This window comes from Scomber scombrus, chromosome 2, assembly GCF_963691925.1.
Source record: "Scomber scombrus chromosome 2, fScoSco1.1, whole genome shotgun sequence".
NCBI classification, from domain to species: Eukaryota; Metazoa; Chordata; class Actinopteri; order Scombriformes; family Scombridae; genus Scomber; species Scomber scombrus.
The window spans coordinates 27,496,188-27,514,412 of record NC_084971.1 but is presented as its reverse complement, the minus strand read 5'-3'; the positions used below and the strand labels follow the sequence as shown (position 1 = coordinate 27,514,412).

Below are 18,225 nucleotides of genomic sequence, written 5' to 3'. Positions count from 1 at the left end.
GAATATGAGCTTTGTAATATCACTTCAGGAATGAGCTACTTTTTGTTGAACTTTCTTGATTAGACCTTACAATTTTGGCTTTTTGTGTGTTTTTAGGGTATGATGGGTGTAGTGGGCTGGATGTTGCTCCTACTCTCCCAGATCATGGTGCCTGTGGCGTCCCAGAAGCCTCCAGGGCTCAGTGTGGGTGTGATCATGGGCCAAACGCGCCCTGTTTCTGATCAGGAGCTCCGCCCACCTCAGCGCCCTGACAGTCCCCTCGACGTCTCCGTGGTAATACTGAGGATCAACCAGACAGACCCCAAGTCTGTGATCACACAGGTGAGTCAAAATAACACATTCAACACTGTTTGACCCATCGCACACAGGCACCTCATATGACACCTGAGTTTGTTTCATTGTGTCCCAAGGTGTGTGAACTTGTGTCCCGCACTCGTCTCCATGGCATTGTGTTTGCCGATGGCACCGATCAGGAGGCCATTGCCCAGATCCTTGACTTCCTCTCTGTTCAGACACAACTTCCAATCCTGGGAGTCCACGGAGGCTCCTCTATGATTATGGCTGACAAGGTGAGTGACCTTGATACACACACACACACACACAAACACAAGCACGGACAAGTTGACACACACAAATGCCCAAACGCACATGCGCAGCGCATACTCCTACGTCTTTGGATGCACAATGTTTGTGTTTTGGAAGTGGGATTAGTGAGTTGTAATCCCTGCTTTGAGCCAGCTCTAAATTTTGAAGGAAAATGCTTTTCAACCTACACTTTTTTCAGATGTCCTGGCATCTTAGCAATTAGGTCAGAAACGCATTTCATTGAGAAACTTGGCATTTAGAAACTAACTCCACCTGAAATGCTGTTCACAATTCAACATAATCCACTTGGCTAAGCATGAAAAATAACAAGCCCCTTAAACTACCTAAGATATATGTTTGTGTAAAGTGCCCATTTTACAGATACAGTGTATGTCCTCCTGAAAAAATGATATATCACAGCCTTTAAATGCTGTATTTTGCTTCCTGTCAGTTACTTCAAGCTCTGATGTCCAATGGGTCTTTTAAGGTTGTTTGAGTTAAAAATGATTCCCTTATGTCATATATAAACCATCCTAGGATGTTTTAGTCAGCATGTTGTAGATTAAAAAATGACACAGTGGTTTCTGGAGGCTTGTTTTTGGCCTGGTGAGGCTGTCAGATTATTATCTGTCAGGGTTTTTGTTTAAGTTAAGACTTTGTATTGCAGTCTTATGTTTATTAGCCTTTTGTAAAAGGTTATATAATGCGCATTTAGAAGGTCAGTGGAAATCTGCATTTAAAATACAGCATTCTCTGGCACATCTTTCGTGTTGTAACAGATCATCAAGCATTTTTAAAATATGTAATAATGTATTTTCTGCTTGGTCTAAAACTGGGCTATGCAAAGCTAAGAAAAAAAAGTATAAATCCTGGGCTGTATCACGTCTAGTACTCAGCGGGGTGCCAGAAAAAAATGATTCCTTGCTTTTAAAAGAAGAAAGGGATATCCTTTAAGATTGGGGTTTTTGTTTTATTTTGGTGTGATGCTCAGTGCAAAGTTAGAGATGTATATCTCTCTCTTAGCTGAATTCTCTCTCTGGTACTGACTCTGTAGACCTTGCTGACTGACAGACAAACTGTAGAAGCTTTGATAAAAACACATCTGGTTCTTTAGCTTTTAAATCTCTCAGGGCACAGCAGCCAAAACACAGGAACCAACAACTGCTGCAATACAGCAGACTTTTGATGTACTAGTTGACGTGGAATGCAGCGTGTATGTGTGAGAAAAGACGAAGAAGAAGACAGAGAGTGAGAGTTAGCTTGAAGGTGAGAAGAGTTCGTTTGCAACATGAAGGTCAATCGCTTTAAACCTCCACTGAGTATATAATGATAGGGAAAATAAATGAATTGTGTTTCTCCTGGCCTCAAACACTGCTGTTGATGTGCCATTAAACGAGGTACTTAACCCCCAACTGCTCTAATTGATCTGCTCAGTGGCCAAAAGTACAAGCGTACGGTCATTCTTGGCAGCTCCCAGGTGTGAGTGTGAGTGTGTGATGCTTGTAACTAACCAGCCCCCCTGCAACTGTTCCTGCAGGCTTTTCCTGTAAATAAGAAAGTCTTCCTACTCAGTTTAATTTTGCAGCCCACTGGCAGGCAGGTGTGGAAGCGCAGTGAGTCAGCAAATCATCGTCAAAGAATTGTTGGTTGATTGGTTTCTTTTCAGTTCTGTAGCTTTGATGATGTGTTTGCGTGGTCGTTGTAGAGCCTCAATAATCTGCAGCGACTACCTGAAGGACTTTTTAAAAATTGAAATATGTGTGGCGAGGGTGATGATTTTCCTTTCCAGCATCCTAGCTCTAAGATTTGAATAATGTTTTCATTAACTGTTGATTGTGTTTTGGGTGAATAGATTAATTATGTAGTCTAAATGTCAGAAAATGTTGAAAGCAATCATTAGACGTTATTACATGGGAATCAATTATTGGGAATAAATTAGCCTTCACAGTCTGAAATACTACACAGGCTGCATTTTAACATTTCATTGACAGGCAAGCTGGGCTTTAAATCTCCTCAATCTATTGAATATATTACAGAAATTTGTATGTATGGACACGCTCAAGAGTACAGAAATTCAGTAGGGGATAAAGTGGTCACCTTGACATGATTTGATGTTTTCACCCCTTCAGTGTGTATTAGTAGCGAAGGTGGGCGGTGCAGAAAAACTCTAATGAAAGGTAATAGGAAGCCCCAAAGATTTCAAATTTATAATGATGAAACAGATTTATTCCTTGTTCCTAAAGAACACAGTTTGCCGAAATGTTGATCTTCATTAGTAGAAATGAATGCATCAGTTATGAGCGTGCAGCTTTCCAATATTTGTTATGTCTGCCCGCGAGCTACCACCTCACTAGTGTGTACTGTGCAAATTACATTTTTTTTAATTTTATTTTTTTATGAGAGCAATTAAAACAAATTGCACAAACAAATTGTGATATCTGAGAATGCTGCAACCAGCAAATGTTTGGCATGTTTGCTTGATAAATTGACTCCAATGCTTTTCTCGGCTAAATTAGATCCTCTTTATGATTTCGCCATATGATACACATATAATCTGCATCGTGTTTGAGTGTAGAGAAATAAAAACCTTGACAAATGTATTATTTCATGAAGAATCCTGGTTTTATGCAATACTTCTTGCCTGTGGACACCTGCTGTCTGTAGTGTAATGGTAATCTGGAGGATCAAAAGAAATCCCAGTGGGATGGTAACAATTCAGCTTGATTACTGCAGGCTAACAAACAATATTGTGCTTTGTGCAGGCTGAGCTGGTGGAGCCTTGTGGTCTCTGTCTCTGCATACACACACATGTTGTCTGGCAATCAAGTCTTTAGAAGAAGGAGTAAAAACTGAGCCGCTGACACCCTGGGACCATGGGTATCCTGGCTCAGTTCAGTAGTATTCTGCATAACACATCATTTTTTTTAGATGGAGAGCAAAAAAACTGAAGGAATAAGATGCTGCCAGGAAAATACTGAAAGGAGAAGGAAAAAAAAAACTTCAGCAGGCAAGTGCTCTAAAATAATAGATATACATGAAGGTGGGCAGTGCAAGTGCGAAATACTGAGGTGTTAAAGCAGTGTTAAGCTGTCAAAATGCAAACTATAACTGTCATGATTATGTCACATTTCAAGCGGAGACTTTCTCCAGTTGTCACTTTATCAGCGGCTGGCTGCATAGCCATCATACTGCATCACAAATACTGGAGCAGGTATTCGAGGCATCCCTGAAAACTGGAGTTAAACAAGATTGTGGAGACCAGTAACTCACTGCTGCGACTCCTCCACGTTTTTAAAAAGCAAAGTTTTTACTTGTCACGATTGTGTTTACAGACTTTAGACCTCACTTAAAATTTGAGTGAGTTTCCTCCCACTTTTTTTTTAGCTGCTTTTCAATTGGGGATGAAGGTTTTGGTTCAGAGTAGTGTAGAAACAAAAGGTTTATTGTTTAGTTGTGTGTTTCCAATTATGGCAGAACAGCCTTTTCATTGCTTTAGTTTTTAGATTTTGCTTTGGGGCGTTTTTCTCAACTGCCCAATAATTTCTCCACCATATAAGAAAAAAACACACAGATATCAGAGGTTTTGTAATATTACAAATTATTGCAAGTAATTAAAACACAACGTAGAAGAAACAGCTTCACGCCTGGTGGATCTGGGCTGAAATTAAGTCCCACTCAGCCCCTGCCTGCCTGCCGAAGACCAAACATCAAGTAGACCCAAGACCCCCATATAAAGAGCTTTCACAGATGTTTAGTGTGAACAGTGTTGGACGAAAAGAAAGGGAAAAAAAGCCCTTCTTTCAAGCTCATTGTGAAAATGTCCCCAAATGACTTCCACACATTGTTTCACACATATATGCACTTCCACACATCATCGTTATTAGTAATACATTAATAAATGAATCAAAGAATAGGCATGCAAAGACAAAGATACATAAGAGGTTTATTGTGCGTGATTTAAATTCAAAGATTAATCTTTTGGTCTGGAATGAACCCCTGGAAACCTTCCTGACACTGTTTTTGCATTATAGTCTTTGTTTTTTTTGCCAACACTGTACTTCTGCCAAAATAAGCAACATTTAATATAAATTCCACCCCAATTGGATTGGCCCGGCCCAAACGAATCATAGAATCATCCATTTTGTGTGCCAAGCATATATTTTCCAAATGAAAACTAATGGATCAATGTCACAACAGGTCCGTCGTCCGATATGTACAACTCTTCCTCTCTCCCTTCCTCCCTCTCTCCATCCCTGTAGCTCGCTCTTTCACAGTCCCTGCCTTCTCGTCATCATCCCATATGATGCATGTCAGCGCGGAAACACACAGGAATAATCTATAGGAATTTGGATGCTGTGCTGTGAGAGGGAGAGACACGTTCGGCGAACACGGCATCTATGCAGAGAAAAAGGCATGTGTAAACCCAGGAGAGGAACAGGATTAGTTTGAGTGTGTTGTACTTCCATTACAGAGGGGCCACTTTGGGAAATAAGAAAATGTTGTTGGCTTTACTTCACCACACCGTATGTGCACACTCATTCTCCGCCAGCCTTGTTCATCTCTTCTTTTGACTTCCTACCCGGTGTGTGTGTGGGGGATAGAGGGAGGGGGTTGGGGGGGTCACAGTGTGTAGCATAAGAACACGAACATGCTGAAATGGAAGGCTGTAAATTAAACATGCATGTTCTTTCTGCTTTGCTCTGCCACTGTAGTGGGATGCTACTCTTGGTGTCTGTGTATTTCTGTGTACATGAGTGAGTGAGTGTGTGTGTGTGTTTGTGTTTGTGTGTGTGTGTGTGTTTGTGTGTGTGTGTGTCCCAGCTTGGGATGTCCCATATCAGTAGGGGCCATTTGCCCAGGTTCTCTGCTGAGTCGTTTTAATATTTAACACCTGCTCCCCTCACCTGCTGTCACTTACAGAAGACACACTGCTGTGTCATTCACTCACTCAGTCCGTCCTCGCTTTTGCCACTAATTTCTTCACCGCCTCTCTAGCTTTTACCTCCATCATGGTGTCATCCTGTGTCCTCCAGAGCAGTCTCTCTTTTCCGTACTTCCTGTCCTCTGTCTGTCCCTTGTCTCCCTCTACCGTCTCTATTTTCTGTCTTTTCGTTTTGCCATTTCTCAGTTTTTTCTCGTGTCTCTCCTCTCTTGAATCCACGGTCGTTATTCTCTGGTGACTCCGGGTTGTGAGCAAAGAACAGCCAGCTATGTTAGAAGGCTTTGGGAAATCTTGCCATCCTTGAACTCCTGTGTAGGAAGATTGGATGATGTGTTGTGTGAAGGAAAGAGAGAGAAAAAAGGAAGTAGCTGGGTTAATATAGTTACTATGGTGACTAAACCCTACTACAGCATTTAGTTCTGTTCTGCCTGCTGCTGCTGAAGCTCTCTAGCTGCGTTTACACCGCAGGTCTTGATGCCCAGCTCCTTCCAGCTTAGCAGGGCACCACATGGAACATAACTGGCTGTTGGCATGAAGCTAGTGGGAGATCACATCCTTCTTCATTGCACCAGTGACTCCACCTACATCTACACTAAGTTAGATCAGAATGTAAGCTGTGAAAACGTTCATCCATTTTCTTCAAGATCAAAATGTCTAAACAACAGGGAAATGGTAAAATATCTTCTTTGTCTTATTTTTGGCAAACTCTGCTTCATGGCAAACATCTGGTAATGTGTGGGAAGGACACAGCCTAGTTCTGATGAGTCTAAGCCTGTTGAATCAGTGTTTTGCCTCCCCCTGATCACCTTCAGCGTGTTAAAATACAGTCAAAAAAAATCACAATTTAGTTGCTTGTATTTTACATATCATCCAGTTTCTGTAGTCATAAAGGTAAATGAGGAGAAAATATTGATTTGATTGCAAGTCAGGCGCTCTGAGATGTGTGCTGCTGGCATGACGATCAAATCAGTTATTTTATCGGCAGCGCCTATATGGAGCAATTGGTTATATTGACATTTTAAGATGAGTGATTACAGAGTTGAGTTGGAACGGAAAACTGACAGAGCAAGGAGGAGAAAAAAAAGATTTTTACCAGTCTTTTTTCCAAAGCTGTTTAAACTGAAATGTACAGCTAGAGTTATTTTTAGATGTATCCACTCTGGAAAGCTTTTTTTAAGTGGACAAAGTGATGCACTGAGGGCCAAAAAAAGGAGACAAAAAGATGTGCTTTAAAACTGATTCAGCTTAGTGTGTGGATGTGTCCCATATCACTGTTTCTAATACCAATAGAAATACATCTGCGTTCATTTCCTGTTGCACTTTTTCCCATGATGAAAAGATCTATAGCCTTCTACGCATCAAGATGAAAGTTGCATCGTAAATACCGGTTATATAAAAAAAACAAATTAGGATCTTAAAATATCTGATTCGTTGTGTTTTTTTCTCCTCTGTTGATATGTTAATAATATATATTCAATCTGTTACACGTGTGAGCAAAGAATTGGGTCATTTTTACCAGGCAGTGTAAATGCAGCCTTGGTGAGTGTTTGAACACATACACACACACAACAGTTTTAATTTGCAGTTTCAACCGAATGACTCTAAAAACTAAAATAAACTAAATAAATACATGTAACAGATGATAATCAGCACCTTACTTGCTTGTGTTAGGAATATTTGGTTATGATCATGTGTGGAGTTTACTGCTCCTGAAGGAAAAAAGAGCTGCAGCTTCACTCTTCATCATGTTATTTTGTCTGGGAGTTTTTCATCTTTGGAGGGCAATTGAAATATTCGCTGTAATTTGGCTTGGAGACAATTTCTCCTCATCATCCTACTTTTTTTTCAAACTTGGAGAGCTTTTCATCTTTTCCGAGGCTGATTTTAAGTCTACTTTTGTCACTTTACTTTTTAGCATAGTTTTCTTTCTTTGATCGGACTTCTTTTGATTGCCCTTTCATTGTGGTTTATTACAACTTTACAAGCTTCTGGATAAGCCTTTAACCAACAAGTCAAGTTAAGTCAAGTCAATGTTTATATATATATATATATAGCACATTTAAAACAACCTCAGTTGACCAAATTAACAGACATGTGATTGACAAGACCTCTCAGATTGGTTTAAGTTCAATATGGGAGATTTGTATTATTCTTTAAATACTTAAACACCCTGAAGTAAATATATTGAATGTGTCTCTCCTTTTACTGGATTACCACTCTGCAAAGATAAACAATATCCAGTATAATGTGATTGGCTTATTCAATCATATATTACTGGACTGGGCCCGCTGTGGCTGCTAAATGCCAATAAAAATACAAATTCAGGCAGAAGGCAACTGAGGGACAGCAATAAAATGACAGAAACCCTCATGAAAAAGAATACTGTTATTGCATTTTGCTCTTTAGGTTTGTGTTGTGGCCTGGATGAAAAGCGCCTGTTAAGAGCACTTAAGGCACATCTTTTAATTTGCTGCATTCTTCTTATGCTGCTATCACTGAAGTGGTGTGCATTGTTATTGTACTATAGCTATAATAAAAATGTTGTGATAGGAAAAAGAAGTAGAGATGTGTGTCTGTGGATACTGTGCCCAGGCCAACAATGGGATATCCGACTTTTTTAAAGTGTTTTTTTGTTCTGGGAAAATTGTACACATAGACAGAATTTTTAAAAATGGTTCTGTGTTATGTTTAAGTGGTGCTGAATGGATCATTGTCTTGGAAGATGAGATAGCAGTAATGTTTCCCTGCGCTTAAAAAAAAAAGAAGAAAAAAAAAAGGCTGCTTCACACTGGAGGCAAAATCACACCACTCCTCTCCCTCTCTGCATGTACCCTGTCGCACATTATTGCTTTAAGGAAAAAAAAAAATTGCATCCAACAATGTGGGCCTCCAGTCTGAGGGGTCAACTCAATCCATTAAAGTTGTTACCACTTTGGTATTATTAATACAGCCAAAGAAATCACAGTTTAACTGCATAAAGAGCTGTCCTGGCAGTATTTATGGTAGGTGAGATTATCAAGACCAGGCCAAATTGGAGAATGAGTGTATTGTGTATTTACCTGTCTGTCAGAGTAAGCTCCTAAACATGTCCACCCATAGAAAGAAAGCCATACATTACGCTTGCATGGCAAATATTCAAACACAATTGGTAATATATGCATTGCAGCCATGTGCAGCAACCAAACAATGGATGCTTTTTGTTCATTGAGGAAGGGTCAGATGTGTGTTAGCCACTTCTACAGCAGCAGTGGCGTCTTCATCAAATTACCAATTACTTTTCCAGGCCATATACAAACAGTGTTAGGTTTCCAGAAACATGCATAGCATTGTGATGGCAAAATCATTTTATTCCAACGAATTAGCTGCAATCTTTGTATTGGCAGCAAATCTCTCTCAACTTTGATCAACCTGTGACGTGCAAAATGTACATCATTGAACAGTAGCTGGGGGGTTCATCACTATGTTGCCACATCTCTATGTTATCTCAAGGATTTTCCACCAATTTCCCTAATGCACATAACATGTTTCATCTACGAAAATGCTCAAAAGACAGGTGAAATTCTTTATTTTATTATTAAACTGTGGGAAAGTCTAAAATGAAGGAAGCTATTGTAACTCATTATCTGTTGGAGTAAAAACCTCTCCACGGACACAATGTTGACAGACAGTTCGTTGTTGGTTTAAATATGTCTTTTGGATAAACTGTGAACTTATCACACAGTATTGTCCAAGCTAGAGAGCATATTAACTGTCAGTTTGCATGCGCGGCAGTATGGAGAATTTTTTTCCTTTACATAACTCTTAATTGAATTATTATTATGTTTAATGCTAGGAACACATTTTTAACAGCTTATACTATTCAGAGAAAACAGAAGGAAGTTCAGAGAGCTTGTGACTGGCTAGCACTAGCATGTTACAGGCTTGCTAGTAAGTTAGCTCTTAACCAGCTAAACACGGCAGTTTACCAGCTAGACCTGCAAGTTGTCACTACGTCACAAAGCTTCAAAAACCAAGATTTTTCTTGAAAATGTGCTGAGTCACTTTCTAGTGTGACCAGGCCTTAATTGCTCTTGTTAATTATTGTTTCTTCTAGTTAATCTGTGTAGAAAGTTTTATGTCACACTTCTCCTACGCAGCGGTGATGGAGTCATAATCTAACAAAAACAGCCTTTGGAGAAGCTCTCAGCGTCACAGTGAGCTAATTTTTGTTGGCAGTAGTGGGCAATTGGAGCAAAAGTGTTGTCAGTCACAGCTGTTAACCAACAGCTCAGTCTTTAGGTCCTTTGCTAGCGGTGCTGCTGCCCAATCACAACAAGCCTAAGCCTCAGATAAATTCCCACAGTAAATGGTGATGGCTCACACAAGTCAGCTTTGACACTGACAACCAGTGGCGTTCATGGGGGCAGGAATGGGTTGCCCTTTTTCCTCTTGGGTGCAAATTGCCCTTTTCAACTGGCAATCAAAACTTTTCAGGCCCTGCCCTGGCCCTTTCATAGGGCATGACCTTTTCTGGCACAGTTGGGTTAGAGTTGGGACTTTTTTTTATCCGTGCCCCTGAAAACTGCCAGTGTAAGACATTGCTGACTACACGTTATTAAATGTGAAGTAATACATAGCGTCATCTGTGTGCCTATAGTGGGAAGTCCTTTTGGTTGTCCGAAATGCCAACTGGAGTGCCCTCAGTGCATCAGAGCTGGAGGGAAGAAAACGAATGTTATCTCTAAAAACTTCCTCCTGCAGTTCTTTCACCATCCGCTGGAGTCTGAATATGTTGACTGGATTTGAACTTCTCTGCTACATCTGGCGGCAGTGATAACAGGCAAAGGTTGTGTCTATTGGCTTATGTGTGGCAATGAAGTTGAAAATCAGCAAAATGCTTTTAGTGACTGACAGGGAAGGTAACCTGTTTGTGTTATATTTACTGTCACTATAAAACTTTAATACTTTGTGACAGACAGGTTATGCTAAGTGTTGAGAGTTTTCATTATTATTCCACGCTACCAATTAATTTATCCAGGGCTGACTGAGCATTTCTGTTGCCTCTAAACTGTGGAATAGTTTTCCTCTTATTTTGACATATTCTCCTATTTTAAACCCGTATTAAGACTCATCTCTTTTCTTTATCTTTCTGATAGTCATCATGAAGAGATTATACTCTGTTTTTATTATTTATTTGTTTTCTGTGAAATAAGCCTCTTGTGTTATAAAATTATGGATGCTTACACTTTTATTAAGTCATTTGTTGTCATGCTTATTTGCTCATTATATCACATTTGTTGTTTTAAATGTGCTCTACTGTATAAGTAAATAATATGTAACTACTGTTTATTTAGGGAAAATTGACTGAGCATGAAGCTCTTTCACAGCAGAGCCCTGCTGTGGTGTTCACATTCATACAGGAAAGGTTAGAAGATAGACAATATATGATAACAACCACAGGAATAACAGTAAAATGTCAAATAAAGCAAATAACTAGCAGACATGTCTGGTAAGAGTGACATATAGTAATAAAAGCAGTAAAAATGACAAAAAGTCAAATAAATAAGTCTGCCTAGAAGGATATATAGCAACAATATATTGTAGAAAAGGTCAAGTAAAAAAAACAAAAAAACAATAAATAGCAACCATGTCCACGAACCAACCAAAGCAGGAACACTGTACGACAGCCACATAGTCCAGCAGACACTTAAAATGATTAAATTGACTTGACTTGTCTCATTTCAGCTGCAGTGTGGTAAGCTAGTGTGCGTCACCATTTAATTATTCTGGTATTAATGGAGCTCTAAATCAGAGATGGACCAATCTGAAAAAGAACAAAGCAGAGAAGGTTAATACTGAATCCTGCTGCTGGATTATTAGTGACACCGGACGCATTTATGAGACAAACTAGAGGATTATTGATTTACATGAAATATACCAAACCTGACAGTCAGGAGTGAAAGTAACATATTTTTTGCACATTTTTTTGTTAGGTTTTTACAAGATGGAAGATATCATCAGATTTATGATGAGATTTTATCTGAGATCGATGTTTCAACCAGGAGATTTAATAAGAAACATCATTAAAACTAACTTCAGTGCACAAATCAAGATCGTTAAAGTTACACACACAAAAAATGACAGATAATATACAAAGCAGGCAGAGGCAGAAAACCCAAATTATTTAAAGCCTCCACCTAAAAAATGTTAAAATTACACAATATTGCAGAATATAATATGATTACATAGAACAAACCAAATAATTTCAACATATGTAATATTTGGGTACATACAGAGGCTGGAAGGTAAAGCAACAAATCACTAACTTAAATATCTTTGGAAAACATTTTTCATACAGTGTAACAACACTTGTGTAACTGTCTGTTTATGTGAGTCTGTCCTGTTTATCTGTCTGTGTTGGCAGCGAGTCTCGGTTATCGTTGTTTGCTTGTTGGAAAGCAGCTGCTGGAGATGTCAATCTCTCGTCAGCAGAGCCGCTGCAGCTGTTTGGGCATACATCACGGGGCTGTGTTGATGTGTCCTGTTTTTCTGTGTGTGTCTGTGCTGTGCTATGTGTGTGTGTGTTTGTGCCAACAGGTCGCTCTATCTGACACACAATGAGAGAATTACCTGGGCAGCACCTGTATGTGTGTATGTGTGTATGTGTGTTTATGAAAAAGTGCCTGTGTGTGTGTCCTTTTCATAAATCACTCATATCTGTCAGCAGTCCTCCTCTCTCAGCTTCAAACGCAGCACATTACAGCAGTGGTCCCACACATACCAGCCATCTGTATCATTATATGTCTTCATATTTTCTCTTGCTTACTTTATTTTGCAATCTCCCCGACTCTCATCTCTGTCATCTCTCACACACTCTGCGTTTATGAGCTTTTTTTCCCCCTCCTGCATCGCTTTCTTATATCTTATATCCTTTTATTTTTTTCAGTTATCCTCCATGTCTTTTTAGTCACTCCCTTTCTTCCGTCACCTCCTGCCAACCTTATCCCCTTTCCTTTTCTCTTGTCATCCTCCCTGCACTCCTCCTTCTCTCACGCCCCAGTTGGGGAGTACAATGAGATGGCAATGGCAGGGTTTGCGGTGTGTGTGTCTGTTTGTGCGCGCATGTATGTGTGTTTGTCTGCGTGATGTCACACCACACAAGCTCTATAGTAGCTCTCTCTTTTTTAATCCCTGTGCTCACAGACCATACTGCTATTTTAAGATTCTATAAACCTTTTCAAAGAAGCTTCAAGGGGAAAGCTCGTCCATGTACTGTGTGTACCGAGTGTGTTTGGAAAGAATGAGTGAATGAAGAAGTGAATGTGTGCGTGTGTGTGTTTATTTTTCTGTCAGACCAGCTGATCACACACAAGTATTAACAGGTTTTATGCTTTACGTCACAATTCACAGACACAATAATCGAAAGCCTGTTTTGATATAGCGGGATATGCATAGCTTGAAAAAAACAAAAGTCCCCTTCTTGACTTGCACTGTTTTGAATTTAAATTTTACTCGGGATTTTGCTCAGCATCATCATTTCCAGGGGTGATTCCCAACACTCACCTGCAAATTATTCCTGTCTGCTGGGTTACAGAAAGGTTACAATATCAAGGAAAGAGGTCAAATTGAGTATTCAAAAGCACAGCTGATGTCATGGTCATAAAATAGGCAGGATCTCCAGACAATAAACAGATAATAAACCTGGCAGTAAACCTGGCTCACAGTATATATTGCATGCTCATTATTGCCACAGCAATATAATATCTCCAGTCCCAAGCTTCTGTGCTGTCTGATCTCTTGTCTTTCACCATATGTAAATCTTTTACCGCCACAGAGGAGCTATTCTCTCTACTCACTCAGTGGCACTTGGTTTACCATTTCTGAGTCGATTGTCTATTTTAATCTTATAAAACATGAACATGGAAAGCCAGTCTGGGCTAAGCGCCCACACCTGGACTCCTAGGAGGAAAGGTGTGAAAAAGGAGACATTTTCACTTATTTTATGGCCTGCTGGAACATATCATGAGGCAGTCAAGGTCAATACAGAATAACGCTTTTCTAACCTCACCTTCACCAAGATTAAAAGAATCAACACAGCTCTCAGCAAGAGTTAAAGAACAAAATGTTTTGCTGGATGATCCGTTGCCTCTGGGGTTAAGGTGCCAGCAGGTTTACTCAGGTAAAGCTGCTTAAGTAAGGTTAGAGATTTAGAAAAATAAATAGAGCGATTTTATTTTAGGGGGGCCACTTAGGAGGTGGAACAAACTGTAAACAAAGCATTAACACATTAATATGGTGAACCTGTTAGCAAATGTGCCTATTTACACATCCAGTAAACACAGAGCCACATTAGCATTCATCTGGAGTCTTCCGGTTCCTACTCTCCGTACGTAAGTCCAATATTAACTTGTAAGCTCAGTTTTTTGATTCACTCCTGAGGGAAATATCTGGCTCTTTAGTATGCTAGATGTTCTGGCATGTTCCCCAGATGGTTGCTTCATCTCGCTAACATTTGGTGTTGACCATGTATCATGCAGAATCATCTGATTAACAACGCAAATACCTGGCATTTTGAGATAATTGACATCGGACGATCGACTCCAATAACCTCAATGATGGTGACGGTTGTGAGTTCTTGGGGTAGATAAAAAGGCTGACGTTTGACTGCCATAACTTCCTCTAATGCTGAGCAGTGTGTAGAGATGATCGCTGCATTCGTGTGCCAGTCTTTGTTAATATGATGTAACACACAGGCCATCACCTCGGGTCTTAATGAACAATGAAGCAATCTTGTCCGACTGGAGAGCGGTTAGCCCGGCGAGCTAGATATATACTGTACACTCATGCTGCCACGTCTTGATGCGCCGCTGGGTGCTACTGTCTGCACTCATATTGTGTATTTATTTTTTATTTATTTATATAAGTTTACACATTTTTAGGCAAACAAGGATGGGACACTGCTTTCTAAATATCAGCAGTGACCATTGAAAGTACCCAGTAGTGTAAACCCACTAGTACAGTTGGTTTCTTTGGTCTTTAGGTTTAAATAAGCACTGTGAGTAAAAACAATAGCAAGAATATGCTGAAACAATCTGTAAAGTGCAGGAGATCTCTATCATATTACACATAAGTCATTTGAACCATTGTTAATATAGAAATATATCGCCTGGTGCAGGTTTAAGGCATGATTAAAGATAATTAAAGTGATAAATAAATGACTTGGTTAAGGGGATTGCACTGTTAAAATACAATGTTAAATAAAGTCCTGCATTCAAAATAAAATACAGAACTATTATCAGCCAAATGTACTGTAACAGTAATCATTATGCATCAATTATGATTTGTATCACTTATTAGCATTTTACTGTTGGACATCCTGAGATGCAGCTATGTAGACAATATAATATTCCCCTCTGAAATGTAGTGGACTAGTGCTATAAAGTAGCAGAAAATGGAAATACTTGTATAGTAAAGTACAAGTGGCTCAAATATAATACTTGCACCATCCTGCTTAAACATACAGTTGTTTTAAGCTGGTTAAACAAATGACCAGTGCTGTTATTTTAGAGTGGGCAGTCTCATGAGTCCTGTTATACACTAATAAATGTGTCGAGCCCTCCTTCTTCATTCTGGCACCAGTTTGTGCCCTACAACTGTTCCCAGCCTTTTTTTATTTTTTTTTATTTCACTGGAAAATCTGCTGTCCCGAACTGCTTAGAGCTCTTTCTTTCTCAATAGAGACAGTTTCCTACTTGAAATCTATGACCTGCCTCTCGACATTATCCCCACAAGCCTCCTTAAGGGGTTTCCACTGATATTGTGGGCTCAAGTGTCATCTCCGCTGTAAATAGCTTCATGGCCACGGGGGCTGTTCTATCCTGTTCAATTCATGCAATGGGTCTAATTCTTATAAAAAATTATACAGTTTTCTGCAGTTTTTCAGAATCATATCTAAGTGGCTGTTTTCAGACACAGTGTTGTCTATCTAAACTGTTTTGTTTTTTTTATAGTAACAACATATATAGAAAACTACTGTATCTTATCGGTCTTTTGAAACATTTCTCAACAGTTTCTTCTAACTGTGCTGTTTTTATCTTCAGTGTGGTACATCATGACCGTCTTGAGCGTGGGGCCAGTGTTAACCGCCCTGCCCTGGCTTGGCTTATGTCATAACTAAGGAGCAGAGACATTTAGGCAGTTTTTCATCTGCCTTATTCAGCATCTCAGAGCCAAGTTTCAAATAAATGTCTTTTCTCCATTTGTGTGTGTTCCACCACTGAGTATTTGTAATGGAAACGTATGTATACAACAAACCTTATATCCCGCTGAAGCCCATTGATCAGTCCAATTCATGAAAATATGTAAATGTTCCAGACAAATAAAACAGAATCTCAAGGTAATGAATCCCAAAAATATACATTAGTTTTTCATCTAAAAATAACTCTGAGCAGAAGTTGTGCGAAATCTGTAACTTTCCATATGTTGTTGGCCTCTTTGGTGTTAAGAGGGATCTGAAATGATGTTTGAACTACTACAAAGATGGTGGTGTTTTTATAGAAAGTTTTGTGGGAGGATTTTGTTTAATCAGCCTTTGAAAAACTTGGAAAATGCATCCCTCCATAGTCAGCTTAATAAGAGTTTAAGAGTATGGAGAGAATGTCCAACTAACTTAATTAAAGTCATACTTTAGTTATTCCTGTGGGGAAATTCTGCCTCTTCATTTGACATTTTCTAACTATATGGTAGGAAAGGGCAGTGCAGCGGCCAGAGACCACAACTTATGGTTTAATTATTTTTTTACTTGCATACTGGACAGGAAAACTAGGCAGAAACATGCAGAACCCAAACAAAAAGGAGTTTGAACTCAGGACTTTCTAAAGCTGGATTTATACTTGAGTGTTAAGTGGTTACAGCATACCTACAGTGGATATGTGCAAAGGGTCTGAAGCTGTGTTGTGCCTCCTCAAAAATGTATGTGGGTTATTAACATATAAGGGCTGGCAAGTTGAGCAATTCAAAAATATCTTAAAAAATAGTTTTGAAAAGCAGCATCAGGTTTGTTAAAATGTACATTTTGTATTTATGTTGGTTTTATGTCATTTGAAATTAGATTTGCACCATTTTTCTTTACCAAAAGTGAGACTGAATGCTCCTGAAAATGTCAAATGGTGTAACCTAGGGCTGGGCAAATATATGGACAAAATCAAATATCACAATATTTTAGACCAAATACCTCGATATCGATATTGCAACAATATTATACAGATGGCTGTTGATGTCTGGATTGCAAGAACTGTGTTTTCAAGTACATGTTTGTAACATCGGTGGAGGTGATCAGAGAGAATACAACACTAAAAAGAGCCCCAGTTATTTCTCCTGTTTTAGTAACAAACCTAACAAAGACATTTTTTATTTTGTAAACCTCCTGCTTGCTGCGACCCCCGTTCTCTATCACAGTGAACGAAACAAAAACTCCACGGCAGCAGTCTGCTGTTCAGTAATGAAAAGAGTTGGACCCTTCCACCTTCCCGCTTTTGGTTGTATTATAAAGTGAATGAGGGAATGTAAACGCAGCTACTGTGGGTATATAAAAAAAGCACAATACGGCCTGATAAGGTATGATACACCTTTTTAGTTTTTTAGTGGTGATTTTAATAGGTTGAGTCCCATTAGGTATTCCATTAACATCTTGCATCAAGTATAAATCCAGATTTACTGTGAAGCAACAGTCACTACTTAACCACTGTGTTGCCTATGGTAAACACATACAGATGAATATTATGTAATAAAGCAGATTTATTTTAAAACTTTAGGGATACCAACTTTATGTTTTAAAAAAATGCAGAGAGATAACATTTGTCAGTGCTGGCACGTACTGTAGATTAATATTACTCAACTGGAAGCAGGCAACAGCCCCTACCCATGCAAATTAAATGAGGGAAGTGATGATGCATTTAGGTTGAGAGAAAATAAATAATTTATTAAAGGACAGGAGGGTAACTTCTGTAAAATATCGTTGCCTCTTAATCACTTTAGCTGGACCACAAACTGAAATATTTATAAATATAATTTCCACCATCCTTTACTACTAATTACCCATTTACTCTCTTAATTCCTCTTGATTGTAGAAACAGAATACAAACCGACCCTCTATTGATACTACATCAATTTGACTTTTTATTTATTTAGTATTAACTTTTTATTTTATTTTACTTTTTATGTCACTCAGTATTTTTTTAACCATTTTTTAAGTTCATTGTTTTCTTTTTCTCTGTTGATATGGCTTAAAATCTCTTCCTGTGTTGTATATTTTATTGTGTGACATATTGGTTATTATAAATGCATCATTTTAATATCTATATTTTATATGGCCTCTCGTGTTTCCAAGTTTAATTGTTAAAAGCACAATATAAACTTTAAAAATTGAAGAAAAGAGACTGTCCTCCTGAGAAAGCATCATTAGTTTAAACAAAAGCCAAAAAACTACTCGTTTATGTTCAAGTGACTTCAGCCTCTATCAGCAGAAGGAATTATGACTCTTATCAGTTGGGAGCAATTAAGGAAATAGGGTGACGTTGTGGCTCTGCAGGGGTCGGAGTGATTGGATGAGTGAAGAAAATGTGGAGTTTTAACACAGGAAACAACTGTTGGCTCATTTTCTAGCTGTGTCAAAACCCCCCAAAAAAAGGAAAAGAGAAGAAAATGTTTTTTATCTTTGC

General features: G+C 38.9%; 1 protein-coding gene across 1 annotated transcript in view; it reads left to right on the top strand.

Annotated features, from left to right (window-relative positions):
* grin2ab (glutamate receptor, ionotropic, N-methyl D-aspartate 2A, b) overlaps positions 1-18,225 on the top strand; it is a 96,300-nt gene that overhangs the window by 20,835 nt on the left and 57,240 nt on the right. Inside the window, exons 3-4 of the mRNA XM_062434255.1 lie at positions 97-321; positions 411-569. Coding sequence (XP_062290239.1) covers positions 97-321; positions 411-569 — 384 coding nt within the window. The remainder of the gene's footprint in view (positions 1-96; positions 322-410; positions 570-18,225) is intronic.